Source organism: Myodes glareolus, chromosome 5 (genome assembly GCF_982192425.1).
Source record: "Myodes glareolus chromosome 5, mMyoGla1.1, whole genome shotgun sequence".
Taxonomy (NCBI): Eukaryota; Metazoa; Chordata; class Mammalia; order Rodentia; family Cricetidae; genus Myodes; species Myodes glareolus.
In genome coordinates this window covers 33,511,076-33,530,872 of record NC_142030.1, presented here as the reverse complement: position 1 = coordinate 33,530,872, position 19,797 = coordinate 33,511,076, and the positions used below count along the sequence as shown (strand labels likewise).

The 19,797-nt window shown below is 37.5% G+C and overlaps 1 protein-coding gene across 3 annotated transcripts in view; it reads right to left on the bottom strand.

The window, feature by feature from the left end:
• Window positions 1–19,797, bottom strand: part of Parg (poly(ADP-ribose) glycohydrolase) — a 98,820-nt gene that overhangs the window by 53,835 nt on the left and 25,188 nt on the right. For all 3 annotated transcript variants that reach the window (XM_048421409.3, XM_048421411.3, XM_048421410.3), the window contains 2 exons: window positions 3,526–3,618; window positions 867–1,024 (listed from right to left, as the gene is read on the bottom strand). In XM_048421409.3, the coding sequence (XP_048277366.1) occupies window positions 867–1,024; window positions 3,526–3,618 (251 nt within the window). The remainder of the gene's footprint in view (window positions 1–866; window positions 1,025–3,525; window positions 3,619–19,797) is intronic.

Here is a 19,797-nt window from a genome sequence, read left to right as displayed (position 1 = left end):
TAAACAGACACATGTAAAGTAAGATGCTAGGTATGAGCTGGATCAGAAAAAAAGGGTACAGAAAAATTGTTAAGAATTCATAAGGCTGCAGGTCAGAAAAGTGCTAGATCAGTATTGCTGCCTAGTTGTGATTATTTTTATTATAGTACAAAAGGTGTTAAAGCAAAACTGCATGAGCTGTACATAGAAACTCTTGGGTTCTATTTCTGCACCTTTTGTTTAAATCTCAAAGCAAGTTTTTAAGAAACTCCACTATTACAAAATGGTAAATTAAAATAAAAAGTTCCAGTGTAAGATTCTACTTCAAAGATAAAAAGTGACTGAGATGTGGGTTTGTACTTACGTTAAGGCTGTTCCTAACTGGTGCACTGTCTACAGTTAAACACCCTTAGAACCCTGGAACTCGCTGTGTAGACCAGACTGGCCTTGAACTAACAGAGATCCACTTGCCTGTGACCCCTGTCAAGTGCTGGATTAAAGGCATGTGCCATCATGTCTAGTGACTTTATATTTTTATGCAGGGTCTTTACAGAAATGAGGGCTTTTATTTCCATTTTGAAAATTGCTTCATCATAAGATTATAATATGTAATAAACGTTCCTGTGAATAATCAAACTGAGCAACAGATGGAACAAAAACATTCAGAAGAGGACAGTCTAAGAGCATGGAGAAGACACAGGCACAGGGTAACTGAGATGAAGCCTCGTTGTGACTGACTGGCTCTAGGATTCTGATCAAGCTCTTTACCTCTGTGAACTTTAATTATCATGTCTGAAAAATGGTCAAAACATCACCTGAACAATATGTTTATTAACTCTAGAATATTCGTTTCTTCCACCCTCACAAGGTACTCTCTGAAAACATACCGATTGAAATTAATGTCTGGGTAACTAGAATACTCCGATTTCATCTTGGCATTCCGTCGGGGGAATGTGCAGAAGAAAGCATTAGCTAAAAGACTAGCGATCTGTTCCTGCGACATGGTGAGAGAATGATTCATCTTCTGTTTCAGAAGCGGTATTGGCTGATGGAGGAAACAAAAATACAGATGAGAAAAGCAATAATTAGTTTAGCAATTTTGAAGACAGAGGTACCAAATTGCATTTTCTAAATTAAAGCAAGAATAATTTCAAGCCATTCTTGAGTCCTTAAATCAGGAATATTATTAAAGTCAAGGGCTGATTATTGGAGACGATAAGAAAAGTGTACTCATTTGACAAGGTGTAGATTTCTAATCAATAATGATACTAAAGAGAACACAAAATATTACTTACCAGGGAAAACCAAGACACCTCAGCAAATAAACATTAACAAATTACCCTTGTAATGAAAATTAAATCAAGATTGAAAAAAAATGCAATACTGAGTTTAACTATTATTGTATATGTTATGTTCTTGCATTAAAAATGGTGGGATGCAGTACTTTTTCTAAGTCCCAACCAAAATAATTAATATGATTGAATAAATAAGTCATTTTCCTCCTATTCTAAACCACAGTGCATACTGCTAATTTCTTTATGAGAACCAAATCTAATTTTACTAAAGCATTTAACAGAACACATGAAAACTGCCAAACAAAACTATGTATAACTTGTAAAAATAAATGCATTTTCTACATTATAAAACACACCAAGTCAAGGAAGACGCAGGACAGTTTCCTTCAGTCTTTTTGTGGCAACCCAAACATCACGACCTGTAAGTACCTGAGCATTGTGTTCAATGTGGTTTGCTCTAATTCAAATGCTTAAATTGCAGTTTTAAAGACATCCTGGTGAAACAAAAGAGCATCGACCAGTTTCCCACGAGTTGTTAAGTTTAAAATAGTTCCCTTCTCCCTTTTAGCTGTACTCAGAACAAGAGTGCTGGTGTCCACACACATCTCAGCAGCTGCCTCCCGTAAAGCATCCTGATCACAACTCAGGCACCACCACTCCAAAAGCACTCAACGGAAGGCAGCTGAGACAGCAGGACTACATTTCCTAGAAACAGGAAACACACTACGGTGAGAACAACAGTCTGATGACAAGAAGAAAAAAATTCAAGTGACATTTCAACTATTTCTACTGAAGAAATTCAGAGGTAACCAACCGGGAAAAAGTAAAGAAATTGTTTTTCTTCACCACACTGTAGGCGTCATCTCTTATAAGGCAGAGGAACCAAAAAGTTCACATTCATCTCTATTTTCTCCCCAAAACATTATTTCAAGTCAGCTTTGAGGCCAGGTAAGGCAGCAAACAGAGTGGGGATGGCTTAGAACACAATCTTCTTTTTTTTTTATTGATTTTTATTGAGCTCTACATTTTTCTCTGCTCCCCTCCCTGCCTCTCCCCTCCTGCAAGATCCCCATGCTCCCAATTTACTCAGGAGATCTTGTCTTTTTCTACTTTCTACTTCCCATGTAGATTGTATCTATGTATGTCTCTCTTAGTGTCCTCATTGTTGTCTAAGTTCTCTGGGATTGTGATTTGTGGGCTGGTTTTCTTTGCTTTATGTTTAAAAATCACTCATGAGTGAGTATACACGATAATTGTCTTTCTGTGTCTGGGTTACCTCACTCAAAATAACGTTTTCTAGCTCCATCCATTTTCTTGCAAAATTCAAGATGTCATTAATTTTTCTGCTGTGTAGCACTCCACTGTGTAAATGTACCACATTTTCCTTATCCATTCTTCAGTCGAGGGACATTTAGGTTGTTTCCAAGTTCTGGCTATGACAAACAAAGCTGCTATGAACATAGTTGAGCACGTGTCCTTGTGGCACGATTGAGCATCCTTTGGACATATAGAACACAATCTTGATTGGTTTTAACTTTTCACTCTAATTTTGCACTGAGGAAGGTGGCAACCAAGTCCTGAAGGCCTAATGAGTATATGGAAAAGCCCATATGAGGCCCCCTGCAAAGGCGTAAGTGAAGCTCCAGTCAAGCCTCCAGATGGGCACAGTCCCCGCTGACACCCTGACTTGCAACCACAGAGACAGTGAGCCAGCCACAACTTACTCAGCAAGCTGCTCACAAATTCATGACCAATAGAAACTAAGCCTGCACATGTCTACTCTTCAAGTCACTAAATTTTGAGGTTATTTGTTGGGAGCAATATGCCATAAAGGCATTCCAAACAAAATTATGTTACACAATATTTTTTCTTTTAGTTTTAAAAGTTAAGAAAATACCATGACTGCAGCTGCTATAGTAATGTATCACTTTGTAGGAAGGTGAGGGAGATGTAGGTAGAATTAAGTCATCTTAAAAAATAAACCAAACCCACTAGTTTGCTTTAAAATAATTATTTTTAGAAGACATTGTTTAAATAAATGGAGGAAGAGGAGTCTGAGTAAACAAACCGCAACAATGGAAAAGGAAGCTTGAAATTGAATGCTGCATTTGTAATGTGCTTTGGTAGTGTCCTCTCTGGCCACTAGCCTTTCTGTGACACAGCAGAGGTGCCCTGTTCTTTAGCAGAATCCCCTTTCCCACCATAGCCATTTGAGTACAAAGAACACACTAAGGAAGTTACATTTACTAACCTGGGTACAAACATTTGGCAGACAGAGTGCAATTTTCACCATGTCAGGTAAAATGGACTGATACAAATGTTGAGCCTCTGCTTCTTCAAGTACCTGAAAACCAATGAAATATATTACGTGACTAACAGTTGCGAATAGTAACCATGTGTTAATTTTGAATCCCCAGTGTAAGGCATAGTGTCATAACCAACAAACACATGTAGAAACAAATCAACAGGTTCACCAATAAACTTACCAATTCATATCAATCACCTAAATGTCTTCCAAAAACAAAGTAGCCCCAAATCAAGTCTCTCTCACACTAACAATATTTACCAAAAAAAAAAAAAAAACAAAACAAACCCCAAAAAAGTAATATTTATAAAATCAGCAAGTTGGCTCAGCAGGGTAAGGTACTTTCTACCAAGCTTAATGACATGAGTTCACTCCCCAGGCACTATATGGCAGTGGAGAATACCGACTCCTACAAGATGTCCTCTGACCTACATATGCACACATATACACACAAATGAACAAACAAATAAATAATTTTTAATGTAATACTTGTAAATAAAAAACAGCACACTCTACCCTTGGTTATGTCAGCTGAAAACTGAACACCAAGGGCTCTCTCATCCCTAAAGGACCCATTTAATTTCAACAATCACTAGCATAAGACATCACCACAATTATGAAGAAAGCGCCATAATTACTCTGAAGCATACTATCTGTGCCCAAACTAACCCACTGACAAAGAGACAATGAGGTTCCTTATGATCTTTAATTCTCCCTTGTTGGGTACATTTGGGAAGGTAAAACCCTGTTTCCTGTATTACACCTGAAAGCACACCAAGATGAGACTTGTGGGCCATGTTCAACTAGTTTTCAATGCTATACCAAGTAACACAAGATGATTATTAGTTTTGGGGGAAAACAACAAGTTGCACAAAATATAAGTATTGTTTATTAACACCCACTGTAAAAAAACCAGGACTGATGAAACTAAAATGAATTTGATACTACAGCAGGGAAATGAGGAGGCAGGAAGAGACTTCCACTAGAGATGATGGGGGAATCGGAACACAACCCAAGTTCTAAAGTCCCTACAGAGGTTCCTACAAAAGAGAAAGTCATGATAGTAGTTGACCACCAAAACCCCAGCTCTCCTGAGGTTGATGCAGGAGGACCACTACAAGTTTAAGGCCAGCCTGGGCTACAGAGTGAAGCCCTGACCAGTTCAGAACAGTTAAGTGACTATATTCTTGTAATAAACCTCTTTTAGTATGCTAAAAATAAAAGCTTAAAGGTATGCATCCATAGTGGATATGCATTTCTTGGTAGCTCTAAAGTAAAGACAATTACTTCCCTATATCTGAAAACATTAAGAGCATATCAATGACTTGTTTACAACACTCAGACTCTTTTAGCTCATAACTTCTTTGTGCTTTGTAAACCCTTTATATTTTGGAAGCAATTAAATATTGATAGGATATCACAAAAATAGCATGACAAAGTTCGTTATACTTTTTATGCATTTTCCCTCAATAACCCCATCTCATACGCCCTACACTACACTATCAGAACCAGTACATGTGTCATCTGATCACACAACACTAATCTGTGTAAACAACACTAATCCAGACACAGAACTGTTCACTACAGAACAGAACTTCTACTATCCATTTACAGTTAAACCCTTAATCTCACTGACCCTAACACTAGCAACTACTAAATAAACTCATACAGTTTGTGGGTTTGTTGTTTGTTTGGTCTCTTGAGACAGGGTTTCTCTGTGTAGCCTTGGTTGTCTCGAACTCAGAGATCTGCCTGCCTCCTGCCTCCCAAAACCCAGGTCAGTTGGTATTTTTTCAGGTTGACTTTTCATTTAAAATAAAACAAAACAAACCTCTGAGACTCAATAGGCTGCTGTAGGTTCCCTCTTTCTCATGACTAAGTGCTAGTATGTGACTTAAACACACCATCAAGGAACATTTTCCTTTTGGAGCTATGAACTGTTATGGTTTGACTGTACCCTCCAAGTGTTTGTGTGTTGGGAGACTGTCTCCAGTGAGGTACTGATGGGAGGTCAAATGCAAGCATCAGGTGACTGACTGTGAGTATTGTTCTTGGGAGGCACCAGCGTATTCTCCTGAGTTCCTTAGCTAATTCTCAGAAGAGGGTTGTTACAGAAATGCTCTTTCTCAGTCTCTGGCTTCCTGTCTCACTATGTGATCTCTCTCTTCCTCTCCCTTCCATAATACCATTTTCATGACTGAGCCTAGAGGGCCTTGAACCTCCTGAACTGTGGGCTAAAACAATTGTCTTTTCTTTATAAAGTAACATTCATTTCTAATTTTATCTGTTTTCCTTCCCATTTTTATGGGTTACTTTAGGACAGTAGAGGATGTCATTTGTATATCAAGAACAGAATAAATCTTCAGATTACATCCTTCTAAATAGAAAAATTAAAACTATATATAGAACACTCAAATGCATGTTTAGTTTCTATATTAATCTTTTATTACATTTCCTTCTATCATATAACTATCTGTTCTTCTATAATCCAAGAATTTACTTTTAAATGTATTTTAAGTTACACCATTACATTTCTGTCTGTTCCTCCATAAAATAACTGTAGGTCCTGCAGAATTACGAGGTTTTCAACAAATAACAGGCATAATTATGATATGTTATGTAACCCCCTGCCTTGTTTAACATTTTATACTGCCACTAGATAAATTTTGGGAATTCATTCTCATCTCTGTGTGGCATTTTCTCCCATGTTTAATGATTCCCGCTCCATGACCGTATAGCTGAACACACACCTGTAAGAGCAGGTATTAAAGCTTATAATTATTTTATTAGTTTTTCTCCCCTCTTCTCAAACATATGAAACATTAAACATATAAGGATTGTGCTGTAAATATCTCATGTCCTCACTACCAAGCACAGTATATAAGATTCACCATTTGCTGAGGAAAAGTTCGTTAACCCTGAAAAAGCTGAGGATGTACTCAATGGTGGAGTCCTTGTTTAACAAGTACAAGGCCACTGATTTGCCCCTCCACCCAGTACCACAGTAAAACAAAGTCAGCGGGGCTTGGGAGTTTACTATAGCTCAGTCAGTAAAGTGCACACTGTACCCATAAGGAACTGAGTTGGATCCCTGGCAATCATGTTTAAAAAAAAAAAAAAGGCAACAAAAGCAGTGCAGGGGAGGCAGAGAGATAGGTGGAACCCTGGGGTTTGCGAGCCAGCTAGACAAGCCCAGCTGTCAAGTCCCAGGTCCCTGTGAGAGAACCTATCACAACAAAACAGATCGAAACAACAGAACAAAGCAACTAGGTGGATTATGCCTGAGGAATGGCACCTGAGTTTGACCTCCAGCCCCATGTACACACACTTGCATACACACGAAGATAAAACCAAACAGAATTCCACACCAACACACAATTGGTGATAACTAAAGGACAGTTTATCCTGAAAGAGCCTTGTAAGACAGAAAGTACAAGAACACTCAGAAGTTAAAGCTCAAAGATAAAGCAGTTAGTTGTCTTTACACTCAAAACCAGAGTAGCAGGCATTAAGACTGGAGGTGTGGAGTTTTCTCCCAGATCATAAGTGGGGGTACTTGCTGGCCAAGAAACTGGAAAACGAGTTACAGAGCCAGATGTGCATAAAGAAAAATCCTAAATTCTTCCTTTTCTTATCCATAGACAATCCTATGACTCTGCTTAATACCAGTTTTGAAGGTTCGTATAGAATAGTGTTTTATGGATCTACAGCTCCATGCACAAATACAAAGTGTATGAGGTAATGGGCTAGTAATTCACAACTGTTCTGAAGCCTCTTCCTCATTAAGAAGAACAAAACAAAACAACCCCACTGACTAGTTTTCAACAGGAGCTCCTGTGTTCATCACCCCTTAGTCACTAAGCTGCTCTGACTCAGGCCTCATCCACTCTTACCAGGAATACTGCATCATCTAACTGCTGGCCTGCTGCTCACTACCCTTTGCTTTCTGCCCAAGGACACCCTAGTACATCCCTGCTCTACCTGAAACCATCTTAATGGCTTTTATCATCCTTTCAATACAGTACAAACTCCATGAATTAAGATATTTATGTATCTACATAATATTAAATATTAATTTTAAATAATTAAGCTTTAGTTGTCTACCTAAATATTGAAATATTTAGCCTATTTTGACCTATATGCTTATCTTATTTAGTATATCATAAAAAATGATATCCATATAGATACATGCACACCCACCTTTCATTGTACATAGGCAGCTCAACTACTCAGTCTTCTACAGCACCTACTTATACCACCACAGACTTTGTTCCATGGCTGCAATGTCTTTCCTTAATTCTTAAACCTGCACAATTTTCTCAGTATTGTTCAAGTACTATTTTGCTTTAAAATCCATCCATTTCTCCTTTCTAGTTTTCTCTTGCAGTCTTTCTGTGCTTAAAAAAAAAAAACCTCTTTTTTTCTGCTTTCTGTTGTTATTTATAGACATGCTTTCTAGCGCTTACTAGAAGTCACTCTAAGACAAGATTAACGACTGATTCACCATGTCTGGAACAGGGGTGTTCATATATAACAGTGTTAATAAAAATACTTTAACAGTCATCTATCTCACTTAGCTAGCTTATTTTACAAAGCTCATTCTCCTTTCCAGAATCTCTACTGCTTAGCAAAATGACTCTGGCAGGCTCTTAAGAGGTGACTGGACTGTACAGCGCCCAGCTTCTATAATCTATCTTAAGCCTACTGGAAATTCCACTAGCATATCACAAGCTCCTTCAGGAGCAAAGTTCCCATTTCAAAAATTAAAAGAAGTAAGATCTTTCATGTCAACTTATTCTTTAGGCATGTTTTCAGAGAACAGAAAAACTAAACATTAGAGGGAAAAGAAAAATTGTATCACTAATTTATGTAAGAGTAAAAAAATCAGCTAAAGAAGGTGAATGTTTCTAACATTTATCTGTGTACTGCTCAGGCTGACACTTTGAAGGGAGCAATGTGACAGCTTACAAGAAAACAAACTCACTTATTCTCCTTAATTTCTGAAGGCTCATGAAAGTTTGACAGGCCAGCCACAGGGTGATCTCTCATGTGTATCAGCCATCACAATTATGGCTTCCATAACAACGCTCTCCACATTTTAATACAGTACAACTGGTTTTTGGGAAATACTCAGTCTAATATTTTCATATTTAAGAAGGCATGCTTTACAAATTAGTAGCTAACTAATCTGAAGCTCTAAATAAGACTGTTCAAAATCTTTCTTTCATAACGCCAAAAGAAGTACAAAACGAATGCAATGGCAGAGAGCAGATAATGTGAGGCCAAGCGACTTCAGGGTCTGCACTAGAGACAAGCCAATGCTGCCTTCCAAGCCTGACTCTAAGTGTACATGCTCTCTTTCTCTTACTCTCTCCCTCCCTCTCTTAGAATAAGTTATACAGGATTTCCCTATGACTTGAGAAAATACCATGACTCATATCTGGGAAATACTGATAAAAATCATAATACATTAAAATATCTGAAATTATATGGTTTAAAGATAAAAGAAATTTTCTGAGTTTTAAAATATTTGTCTTTTATCTTGTTCTAGGTATAATCTACATTTGTCCTTTGATTAATCTGACAGTCGTTTGACTGGAAATATCACTGCAGACACTGTTCTTTCTTCCTAGCTTGGGGTGGGATGAAGAGGGAATGGCAGGCAATGGAATCTTTCTATTTCTAATTGGTAAATGCTTTATCTTTGTTAGTACAATTACATTCATTACTACCATTTGACTTACTGTGTAGTGTAGGAGAGTTATTTACTAGACTTGGTGTATGTTAGAAACACTAAAAAATTGGACAAAGGCAGAAGGGGTTTGTGCTGGCTAGCTTTACATCAACTTGACACAAGTTAGAATCATCTTAAAGGAGGAAGCCTCAGTTGAGAAAACTTCTCCATAAGGTCGGGCTCCAGACAAGAAAACCTATATAATCAGCTAATTTGGGCTCACAAAGACTCAATTGACAACCAGGGAGCCTGTATGGGGCTGACGTAGGCCCTCTGCATATATGTTACAACTGTATAATTTGGCTTTTTGGTTTTTTTGAGACAGGGTTTCTCTGTAGCTTTGGAGCCTATCCTGGAACTAGCTCTTGTAGACCAGGCTGGTTTTGAACTCAAGAAGATCCACCTGCCTCTGCCTCCCAAGTGCTGGGATTAAAGGCGTGTGCCACCACCACCCAGCTTAATTTGGTCTTCTTGTGAAACTTTTAATAGCTAGAGCAGGGGCGATCTGACTCTGTAGCCTGCTTTTGAGAGCTGCTCTTTCTACCGGATTGCTCTTCCAGCATTAATGGAAGAGGAGGTGCCTAGTCTCATGGCAACTTGATATGGCTGGCTAATATCTATGGGAGAATATCCAACCCATATCTAAAGAGGAACAGAAGAGGAGGAGTGGATGGGGGTGGTGGAGGGGGGAGGGTAGGGAAACTTTGGTTGACATGGAAAAACAAAAACAAAACAACCAAAAACAGGTCTGTTGCCAGGGCATTTTCTTAATTAGTGGTTGATGGGGAAGGGCCCAGCCCACGGTGGGTGGTGCCATCCCCAGGCTGGCAATCTTGGGTTCTATAAAAAAAAAAAAAAGTTGGCTGAGCAAGCCATGAGGAGCAAGCCTGTAAGCAGCACCCCTCCATGGCCTCTGCATCAGCTCCTGCCTCCAGGTTCCTGCCATTTGAGTTCTTCTCCTGACTTTCTTCAGTGATGGATTAAGATGTGTAAGTGGAACCAAATAAACCCTTTCCTCCCAAAGTTGCTTTGGTTGTGATTTTTTCATAATAGCAACAGAAGCCCTAACTAAGCAGAATCATATAAAGAAGGAGAGGAACTCGGGGACAGCATAAGAGCTTGGCAACCTCATTATCAATACAGTAGTAACTACAGAAAATTAGCAGCCCGATCAGATAAAATACATATACCAACATCCCAAAAAGGCTTTCAAAAAACACATCCATTTAAAAAATGAAAAAGGTATAAAGAACCTAACTTAACACACAGTGCAAAAGCACAGACAGGGGGGTCAGGTAAAGCATCATGTGCACACTGCTATCCCTAGGGAAAAAGCTCATACTCAGAAAGCTGTGTTGCTCTGGGATATAAAAATATAGGCAGTTCTTCCATAGATTTCATCAGAGGGGGCTTCTTATGGCTGGGCTCAAGGAATCTCTTAATTGTATGAATACAGTTTCATTTTCTACTCCTAGAGGAAACAAAAGTCAGACGGAATATTAGGGATTTCCTTTCCTAAAGTCATGGTAAGATTTGTGGTTGAATTATGTCTGCAAGGTTCAGTTGACTAACAAGAAGGTCCATGGTCCCTAAAAAATCTTTTAAAACATGAGAAATGAATCAAAGCCTTCAGGCCATGCTAGCTAGTTTCTTTTATTGACATCCAGTTTTTAAGAAAGGGCAGGTGATAAGCAGTTCTAGCAGATCCAGGGTCTTCTACATGCATGTCAAATAGGTGATGGTTTCTACTATGCAGTGGAGAATGCTTCTGTTTGCGCTAACTTTATCCTGTCAGTTTCAATCATGTGTTTTTTGTAACAAAGGTAGCCATCCCCCTACAACTTATGCCACTGTTCTTTTGCATCTAAACAGTCTTCATCAAACTATTCCAATGGCATCTAATTTTAACCCATCTCATGTATTTTGTGGCCTCCTCTGGATGGAAATTCAGATGATTGACCTTGGGCCTTGATGGCGCATGGTATTTCTGGCTTTTTTGGAGTCTAATTAGAGCGCTGATGTTGTACAGCTATTCCCCACCAGATGATACATTTCATTTTGGAGGGAAGTGCATTAAACTTAGGAAGAAAACAACTCAACAGCTTCAGCAAGTTCCTGAAACAGACCAGACTGACCAGGCCCCTCTCCCCTACAGTTGTATAAACAGAAGAAACAGCTCAGAGAGTATGTTCTCAGATAAGCCCGGTTGCACTGCTGGAAAAGACACTTTACCAACATTGTCAGCTGCCTGCAAGCTGTGCAGTGAGCTTCAGGCTTCCAACTTTTGTAAAAAGTCATCCATGCTAAGGTGGACTTTTGGAGAACTATCTCTGAATCACTCCTGTTCGTGTAAGTGACCCCAATAAAACTCACTGACTCACCAAGCTGGACTTTGGCGGTATTTTACTTTTGGGACCCTATATGGGAGTGAGTAGATGTTTATATCAAGAATAGTGCCAGGCATCACCCAAGCTGCTGAACAAAGATTTAGCCTAGCCTCCACTCATACCAACAAATTCTCATCAGCCAAGACAAAGAGAGGAAGGAGAAATAAAGGGAGAAAGACTTCCAACCTCACTAAAGCCCCATTTACAAGCACTCCTAATCATAGCTGCTTCTAATGAGTTTCTCATTGGCATTAATTTCTCACTTTAGAAAATGAGCCATCAGAGGCTTAAAATTCTCAAAATTCAACACTTCTGTGGATAGGATGAATTTCATCATTATGTTACCTTAATTCTAATTAACAACCAATCTGGAAACATTTTTAGTTAGAAAAAAAATACTGCCACCCCAGTTCTTGAGACAGAATATGCCCCTTATCAAAAAGTCACATTATTTCTAAGACCCACTTCATCCAATATGAAATCTTTTGTAGTTTCATAAACTATGAAGGTCTTTCCTATGTCCCTATGTCGTATTTTCTGTATGATCATTACTTTTCATGTTAGTAAAATGTATAGTTTGTACTTTTAAGATTTTTTATACTCTAAGAAATACTTTGAATTTTTAATTAATTTAAGAGAATTTAATGAAAGCTTACCCTTACCAAACTTATTAATACAATAAAAATTTCATAAAAATCAGGAACTGTACATACACAGAGTACTTCATTCTTGATAACTTAGTATTAATAAACAAAACTACAATATGAATTTCACTTTAATTAAAGCTGAAAGAAACCTAATTCTCAAAAGGTTTAAGGGCACCCCCTGGTGGCAGATTCTTTGGAAAAAGAAAAATTTATTAGCAATTAAGACAAGTACTACTACAGAGAAAATATTTCTAATTCAATTTCAAATTCTACTTAGGAACTCAACTATTTCAAGTAATATACAGTCTAGGAAAAAATTCAAAATGTGATTTAAAAAAATGCTAAGAAGTTAGAGAAATATCAAGCGGGAGGATGTGACCTACCGGCAGCTTTTACCTAAGCAGTACCCTCAGTCAGGACGGCATTAACTAACTACAGGGGGTAAGTGGAACCTAACCAGGCCTAGTCTAACAGTCCATTCCAAAGGTTCCCTAAAACATGCCCTGTAACAGCTACTCAAAGGCCAAGGAATCTCAGGGATGACCTAGTACGGTAGTTTCTAATGAACTGCAGCGATAAAAAGTGGTGTGTGTCACCTATTCACCACATGTGGTGATCCAGCATTTGAAGTTTGAATGTGAATGTAATGAGGACTTTTTAAGTTTCACCTCATTTTAATTAGTCACAAGTGGCCACTGGCTACTATTTGAGCAGCATGGATCTTGTTCCACTTACTAACCAATTCTAAAGAAATGGTCACCTGAGTATCCAGGGAAGAATTAGAGGCTCTCGGTCAAATGTGTAGTTAATTATAAACCACACAAACTAAATCATCAGCTTTGTGCTTAAGTTTTTAAAATTCAATTGTATCAGGCTTAATTCATTTTTGTGTTTGAAAATGGTCAGATAATCTCTTCCTAAAAATAGTTTTGGCTCTACACCTATGAAAAGATCAGGGTAGTACTTCAATGTTCAAGAAAACCAGATTAGAGTTTAGGTCTAACCTATCATTTGGGCAATTAGTCTTTTCCTGCATGTTGGGAATTAAAGAAGTAAACAGGTTCAAAGTGGGTTTGCTGCGCTCAGGAATCTCAGAGAACAAAAAACTGGTTCCCCTTAAATCTAGTCACAGGTTGCGAACGTGCACTGTTCACCTCCTCTGCCTAGACCATCAAGTTGAGCTTTGGGAAGAATGACCATGAACACCCCCAAGCCTTTCCTCTAGAGAGATACACTTCAGCATAAACATGTATTCAACAATCCTAAGGGTGATATCTACTGGCTCCTTCTCTCTACTTGTTGTCAATGTGAGGCCAACTGTCACCTTACACAATTACTCTGAAATAGCTCAGAGATTGTGGTTCAAAGCTCACACTCCATGGGAGTCAGGAATTAGAAAGCACCAAGAGACCTACCTGGAAGAAGTTTAGCCTTAGGGAAAATATAGACGTTCAAACAGAACATGAGAAACATTGCAGAGAGAAGACAGAACCGTGAAGAACAGGGAGGAGGGGCTGAAAGGACAAGACACCAAACCTTAGTTGAGCCTTAAGGATGAAAGGGAAGCAAACCTCTTGCCAGAAAACCACAATGAGAGTTTTAGACTAAGAGGCCAGGAACAGGAAGTAGTGTGAAGCAACGCCAGAGGGGTAGGCAGAGACAACATAAAATAATTTCATAAATTATCGACCAAGAGAACTGAAAATAGGAGAATGTTATAGAAGGTTTCAGAATATATGCTTCAGACAGCCCACTGTGTAACTCAAAGAGAGACTTAAGAGCAGCACAGCACATGGGGTCAGCTGAGCACTGACAGCAGTACATCAGCTGCGCCATGTTACTGATATGGAGGAGACAGCGCTGTAAAGACAGAGGTGAGCTTCAGGAAGCTCAGGAAGCAAAGTTACAGCATCTGATAAGACGGGGTAAGGACAGTTGAATGGAAGTAGTGGCTTGGGGCAGCTAAAATGATTAACAAATTCTAATTTCGTGTCATTTCTTCAACTCTCAAGAAAGGCACAGTAGTGCACACCTTTAATCCCAGCATTTGGGAAGCAGAAGGAGATAGATCTCTGTGAGTTTAAGGCCAGACTGGCCTACATAGTGAGTACCAGGCCAGCCAGGGCCATACAGTGTGACCCTGCCTCTAGAAACAAAACAAAACAACTACTACTAACAACAAAAACTCTTCTACACACCCTGGTTTTCAGTTGTAAAACAGAAATGCTTTAACAATGTCTAGCTATGGGGGCGGGGCTGTGAGAATGAGAAAAGGGGTCCCACTTATACTGTTCAAAGTAAAGCTCTCAAAAATAAGGACCACCACTGTCTCCATCAGATAGCCACAGAGGACGCTCCAGCAAAGAAAGAAAATATAAGGAATATCTTGCGATACAGGCAAATCTTGGAGGAACCTGAGCTAAGATTGAACCTGGAATGGTTCTGTGATTCTTGGGCAAAAGGCATGAAAGAAGAAAAGATCTCTTGCAGGAGACAGAAAACACAGCCAAGAAAGGGCTGTGTATAACAGAAACTGAGAAGCTTCAATATTTCACTACCAGAGGAAGATGCCTGTTGTTTATCTTTGAGCTGCTCTTCCCATGGCTCTGGAAAGACCCCATATTGTACTATGCTAGAAATGGTTCTTGCTTGAGAAAATGTCTTTTTATAATACTCTTCTTATAACCAAGGAACAGTTGTGGCAACCAGGGACTAAGGCATTCCACTCACAAAAAATGGAATATGAAAGATTCATTCCTAATGGGTCGCAACATATAATATTAAATGAAAATTAATTTAATAGGAATTAAGGCATCACATCAAACTGTGTACATAAAATTCCAAACGCCCAAAAAAGTAGCATAGTTCAAAGCTAGATGCTGAGAGATGTAAGCCACAGGGTAGATTAAGGCACCGAATTATTGCACTCTAACAGAGTAGGCATTTGAATAATGAAGTCAATACTAAAGTCACATTTAAAAGGAATAGCTACTTACTATTTAATTCAAATAAATAAATGAAAGGCTGGCAGCTAGAGGACATTAATATACTAGATTAATTTCATTATTAGAATACAGAACAAACTGTACTGAATCGATTTCCACTTTTGAATACCCATAACATCTGACATCCTTGTGTGTCAAGTGATAAATACAATCTAGTATTTCATAATCAAAAGATAACTCTAACTTCATCAATGACATCAATGGCACATGGAGGGCTCCACTAAGAATGAGCTTCCACAACTTGATAAGTCTTTCAAAGCAAAGTGCCTCATTCCAATTGTAGCAATGTGTCCTATGGGATATGAACTACATTTTGAAGAACCATGAATATAAATCTTAAACATATGCCCCAATACAATAATGCACATAAACCAAGTGGAAGTGATGACGAAACATGACATATTTCATGTAAACCTACGAGTCACAATTTATCTGTTTTAATATTTTAGTGACTCTGATTAGATGCCTTTTGGCTTCCACAGTTCTCATGAATTAAATTAGCTTGTGCTATAAAGAAATGCAGACCTTATTGATTCCAGAGACTGTGAGTCACCAAGGGAAGAATTCCAAAAAGGTTAAGCTTCCACAGAACTCCAAGTCAGGGGCTCGAAAGCTACAGAGATAAAGGCATTAGCTGCAATCTTATGAAACATCCAAGGCTGCTTTCATTTGATTAGGGATTTGCTACAAGTTCTTCATAACAAATACAAGGACATTTACAATTTTTTAAGCTTTCAAGAGAGACCCAGGAAATAAATTATCTATTAATAATTCTAAACCAGAAGCTATAAAGTATGCATTCATTAACAAAACCATACTTCTGTAGTACTAAAAACCCACAATACCAAAGGGCTACACTGGAGAAACATCTTTATTGAATACAGAAGTCTGCTTAGGTTTGAAACAGTGGTCACCACAACCTAAATGCCCCTCAACCAAAGAATGGATAAGGAAAATGTGGTACATTTACACAATGGAGTACTACACAGCAGAAAAAAATAATGACAGCTTGAATTCTGCAGGAAAATGGATGGAGCTAGAAAACATTATTTTGAGTGAGGTAACTCAGACACAGAAAGACAATTATCACATGTACTCACTCACAGGTGGTTTTTAACATAAAGCAAAGAAAGTCAGCCTACAAATCACAATCCCAGAGAATCTAGACAACAATGCAGATACTAAGAGAGACTTACATAGATACAATCAAGGAGAAAAAGACAAGATCTCCTGAGTAAGGTGGGAGCATGGGGACCTTGGGGAGGATTGACGGGAGGACGGGAGAGGCAGGGAGGGGAGCAGAGAAAAATGTAAAGCTCAATAAAAATCAATAAAAAAGTTTGTTACATAAATCAATTTTAGAATTTAAGACTCTCTATATCAAACATTTTTGTACATATCATGAAATATATAGTCATTAATATATATACTCATATATATGTCATATAATATATAGTCTATATATATATTATAAATAAAACAAAATTTTTTATTGAAGGCTTTTTGCTTCATTTGGCATTTTTTGTCATTAGCTTTTTGCTTGTTTGTTTTGATTTTTGTTTCTGTTTTTGCCAAGAAGAAAAAGAACATTAAATTTGGATAAGTAGTGGTGAGGAAGAGACATGGGAGGAGATGGGGGAGGGGAAACATGCTCAAAACATATTGTATGAAAATTCTAAATTTAAAAAGGATGTGTGCAGGTTAATGAATAATTATAAAGCACTTTAGACCCACCATCCACTCCTGAAACAGAAAGAGCTCCTCTTACACATACATCCTTGCTCCTCCTCAGTCTCTGGCTTTAATGTATGAAATACACCTCAAGTTCAGTAATTAAGAATGAAATGAAATGAAATGAAATAATGCCACAGGTGCTAAAATATGGAAATGTTTAAAGCTTCTTTATAATGCATTAAAACAAGAGAGCATTCACTAACATATAAGGCATGCCGTTTAAACCTCCTGTGAAAAACGCCCAGAGTAAGAATATCGATCTATTTGGAATATAAATTATTGAAGTGCTTGGGTTTAATTTTGTGGAACGCCACACAGGAGGACCATAAAAAACATGATTTGTTCCCAATATTTCTAACAGCTGGCAGTAAAGAAGGCCACTAGCACTCAAGATGCAAAACCATTAAATAACTGCAATTTCAACATGGTGTACCTAATATAAATAACTATAAATTACAAATTAATAGGTTGATCTCTGTAGTTTTTGCTGGCTCTTGACAAAATAATGACAGCTTCAGCAATACTCCTACTTCCATTCCAAAACAGGACGGTCGTGTGATTCTAACAAAGACAGAAGTCTGAAGGTAATAACAGTAATGTGGAATCAAGCTTTACTACTAATGCTAGTATGTTATTAAATTTCACTGGATATTTTCTCCTTAACGAAGCACAGCACTCAGCATTCAATGTGATAATTAAATAAAGAGTTAGTGTAGCAAGGTGACCAAAAGATGACAATAATATATTATATATTTCTAAAAGTTAGGTTCTTCAAGGTTTTCTCTATAAAGAAATGATAAATGTTTTAGAAAATCAATGTCTAACTTGATTTAAATAATATACAGTATAAACATGTACTGAAATATCACATTGGTATTTATACATACAGTTTTCAATTCTTATAGTTTCTAATTCTTATCAGTTAAAAATAAATATAAATTAAAAAATTTAATTAATTAAAAAAAACCAATTCAAAATCCTTTTAAAAAACAATATTTATGAACTCGTTAGACTGAAAAGCATTCCTACTCTAGAAGGTAGATACAGGTAACACAAAACATACATAATTCACTTTCTATTTCAAACCTAGCCAAACAATTATTCCCCTTGCACTAAATCACTCCTTTTCCATTACTACTGCCATTTTTAATGCCTGACACTCACTTCTCACTAACTTCGGAAGGCCTGGGCAGCACTGTCCCCATGGGCTATGACTAATAAAGTTCTATATTAATCTTCCAGATGTGACAGAGCAGAAAACATACAAACATCTTAAACATCTAAATTTTTGGTTAACTACAGGAACAATGACAGAACAGCCATTCTATCACAGCAGAGAAACTACCCCAAGCCTCTAGCTATTCTACATGGATATTCTCAAATCTCTAACACTGTAATGGCTGAGAAAATGATGTCAATTTAATAGACTACTATACAATCATTAATACTAAAAACTATACATCTGTATCAGAAAAATTTGTAATATACAATAAGCAAGACATTTAAGCATATACTTAGATGAAAATATAATTATATAAGACAAATATAAATATTTAAAACATTATACACACAGGCAAACTTAAGAATACAGTAAGAGAAGGGGGGTGACAGAAGGGAAGCAGGGAAAAATGCATAACACATACCTTTTAAAACAATCAAAATAAGAAGGATATATATAAAAAAAAGAATTCAGTAAGAAAGTAAGTATTTGCTCCGGTTTAAGTTCTTTTATTCCTCTGCATGTTGACAAGGTAAATAAAAATGGAAACGACTCCTTTCCCTAAAGAGCTATAAAACTATCATCAGCACCTTGGTAATCACATTGTATTTACAACCTACACTAAACCTACACAAACTTGCTATATATATATCACCCTGATCCTTTGTGTGTGTCACGGGCAAGGTTTCCAGATAAAGAGGGAAGCCCTAGCTGAGAATTCTGATTAAAGGAGGAAGGGGGGGAAAGAATGAAAGGATGAAATAATTACTACCCAGCGAGGTCAAAGAGGTACCAGTGGGATGTTTTACTGCCATCTCAAGGTATCAAATTTAATATTAGTTTAAGGAAGTTATTCACTTAAAGCCAAGAAGATTACAAAATACAAACGTTATATTCAACAACTAAGTGACAAAGAAAAAACTGTATCAATTTGGTTAACTTTTCATTGCATCAGAAATTAAATATCTCTAAGAACTAGACTCATTAAGATTCAAGGATACTGAGACATCCAATTTCCTGTCAGAAGGACAGATAAGGAATCCACTAGTTTATGGCTGTCATGGGTCAAAAGCTCAATAAAGCAACCCTGAAATTCTGGCACTAACTCAAAAAGTACAATTAATTTGGATTCTAACATGATTATAAAAGCTGCCTCCTGAAGCTTTTTTGCATAAATTAACAAATATCCTAAAATTCATATCCAAATGCAAAAGATACAACAAAGCCAAATAAGCAGAGAAAAAAAAAATCAAGTTAGAAGATACATGCTTCCTGATTGTAAAGCTGACTACAAAGGCACAGTAATCAAGACTGAAGCCTAGGATAAACTAACAAACATACAGGAACTTGGGTTTTGAGAAGGGAACCAAGAGAATTAGAGAACATGCTTCTCACAAATGGTGTTTGGACAACTGACTAGCTATAATCAAAATAATGAAGTAGGACCCCTATTTCTTACAATAAATACCCACAAATTAACTGGAAATGGATA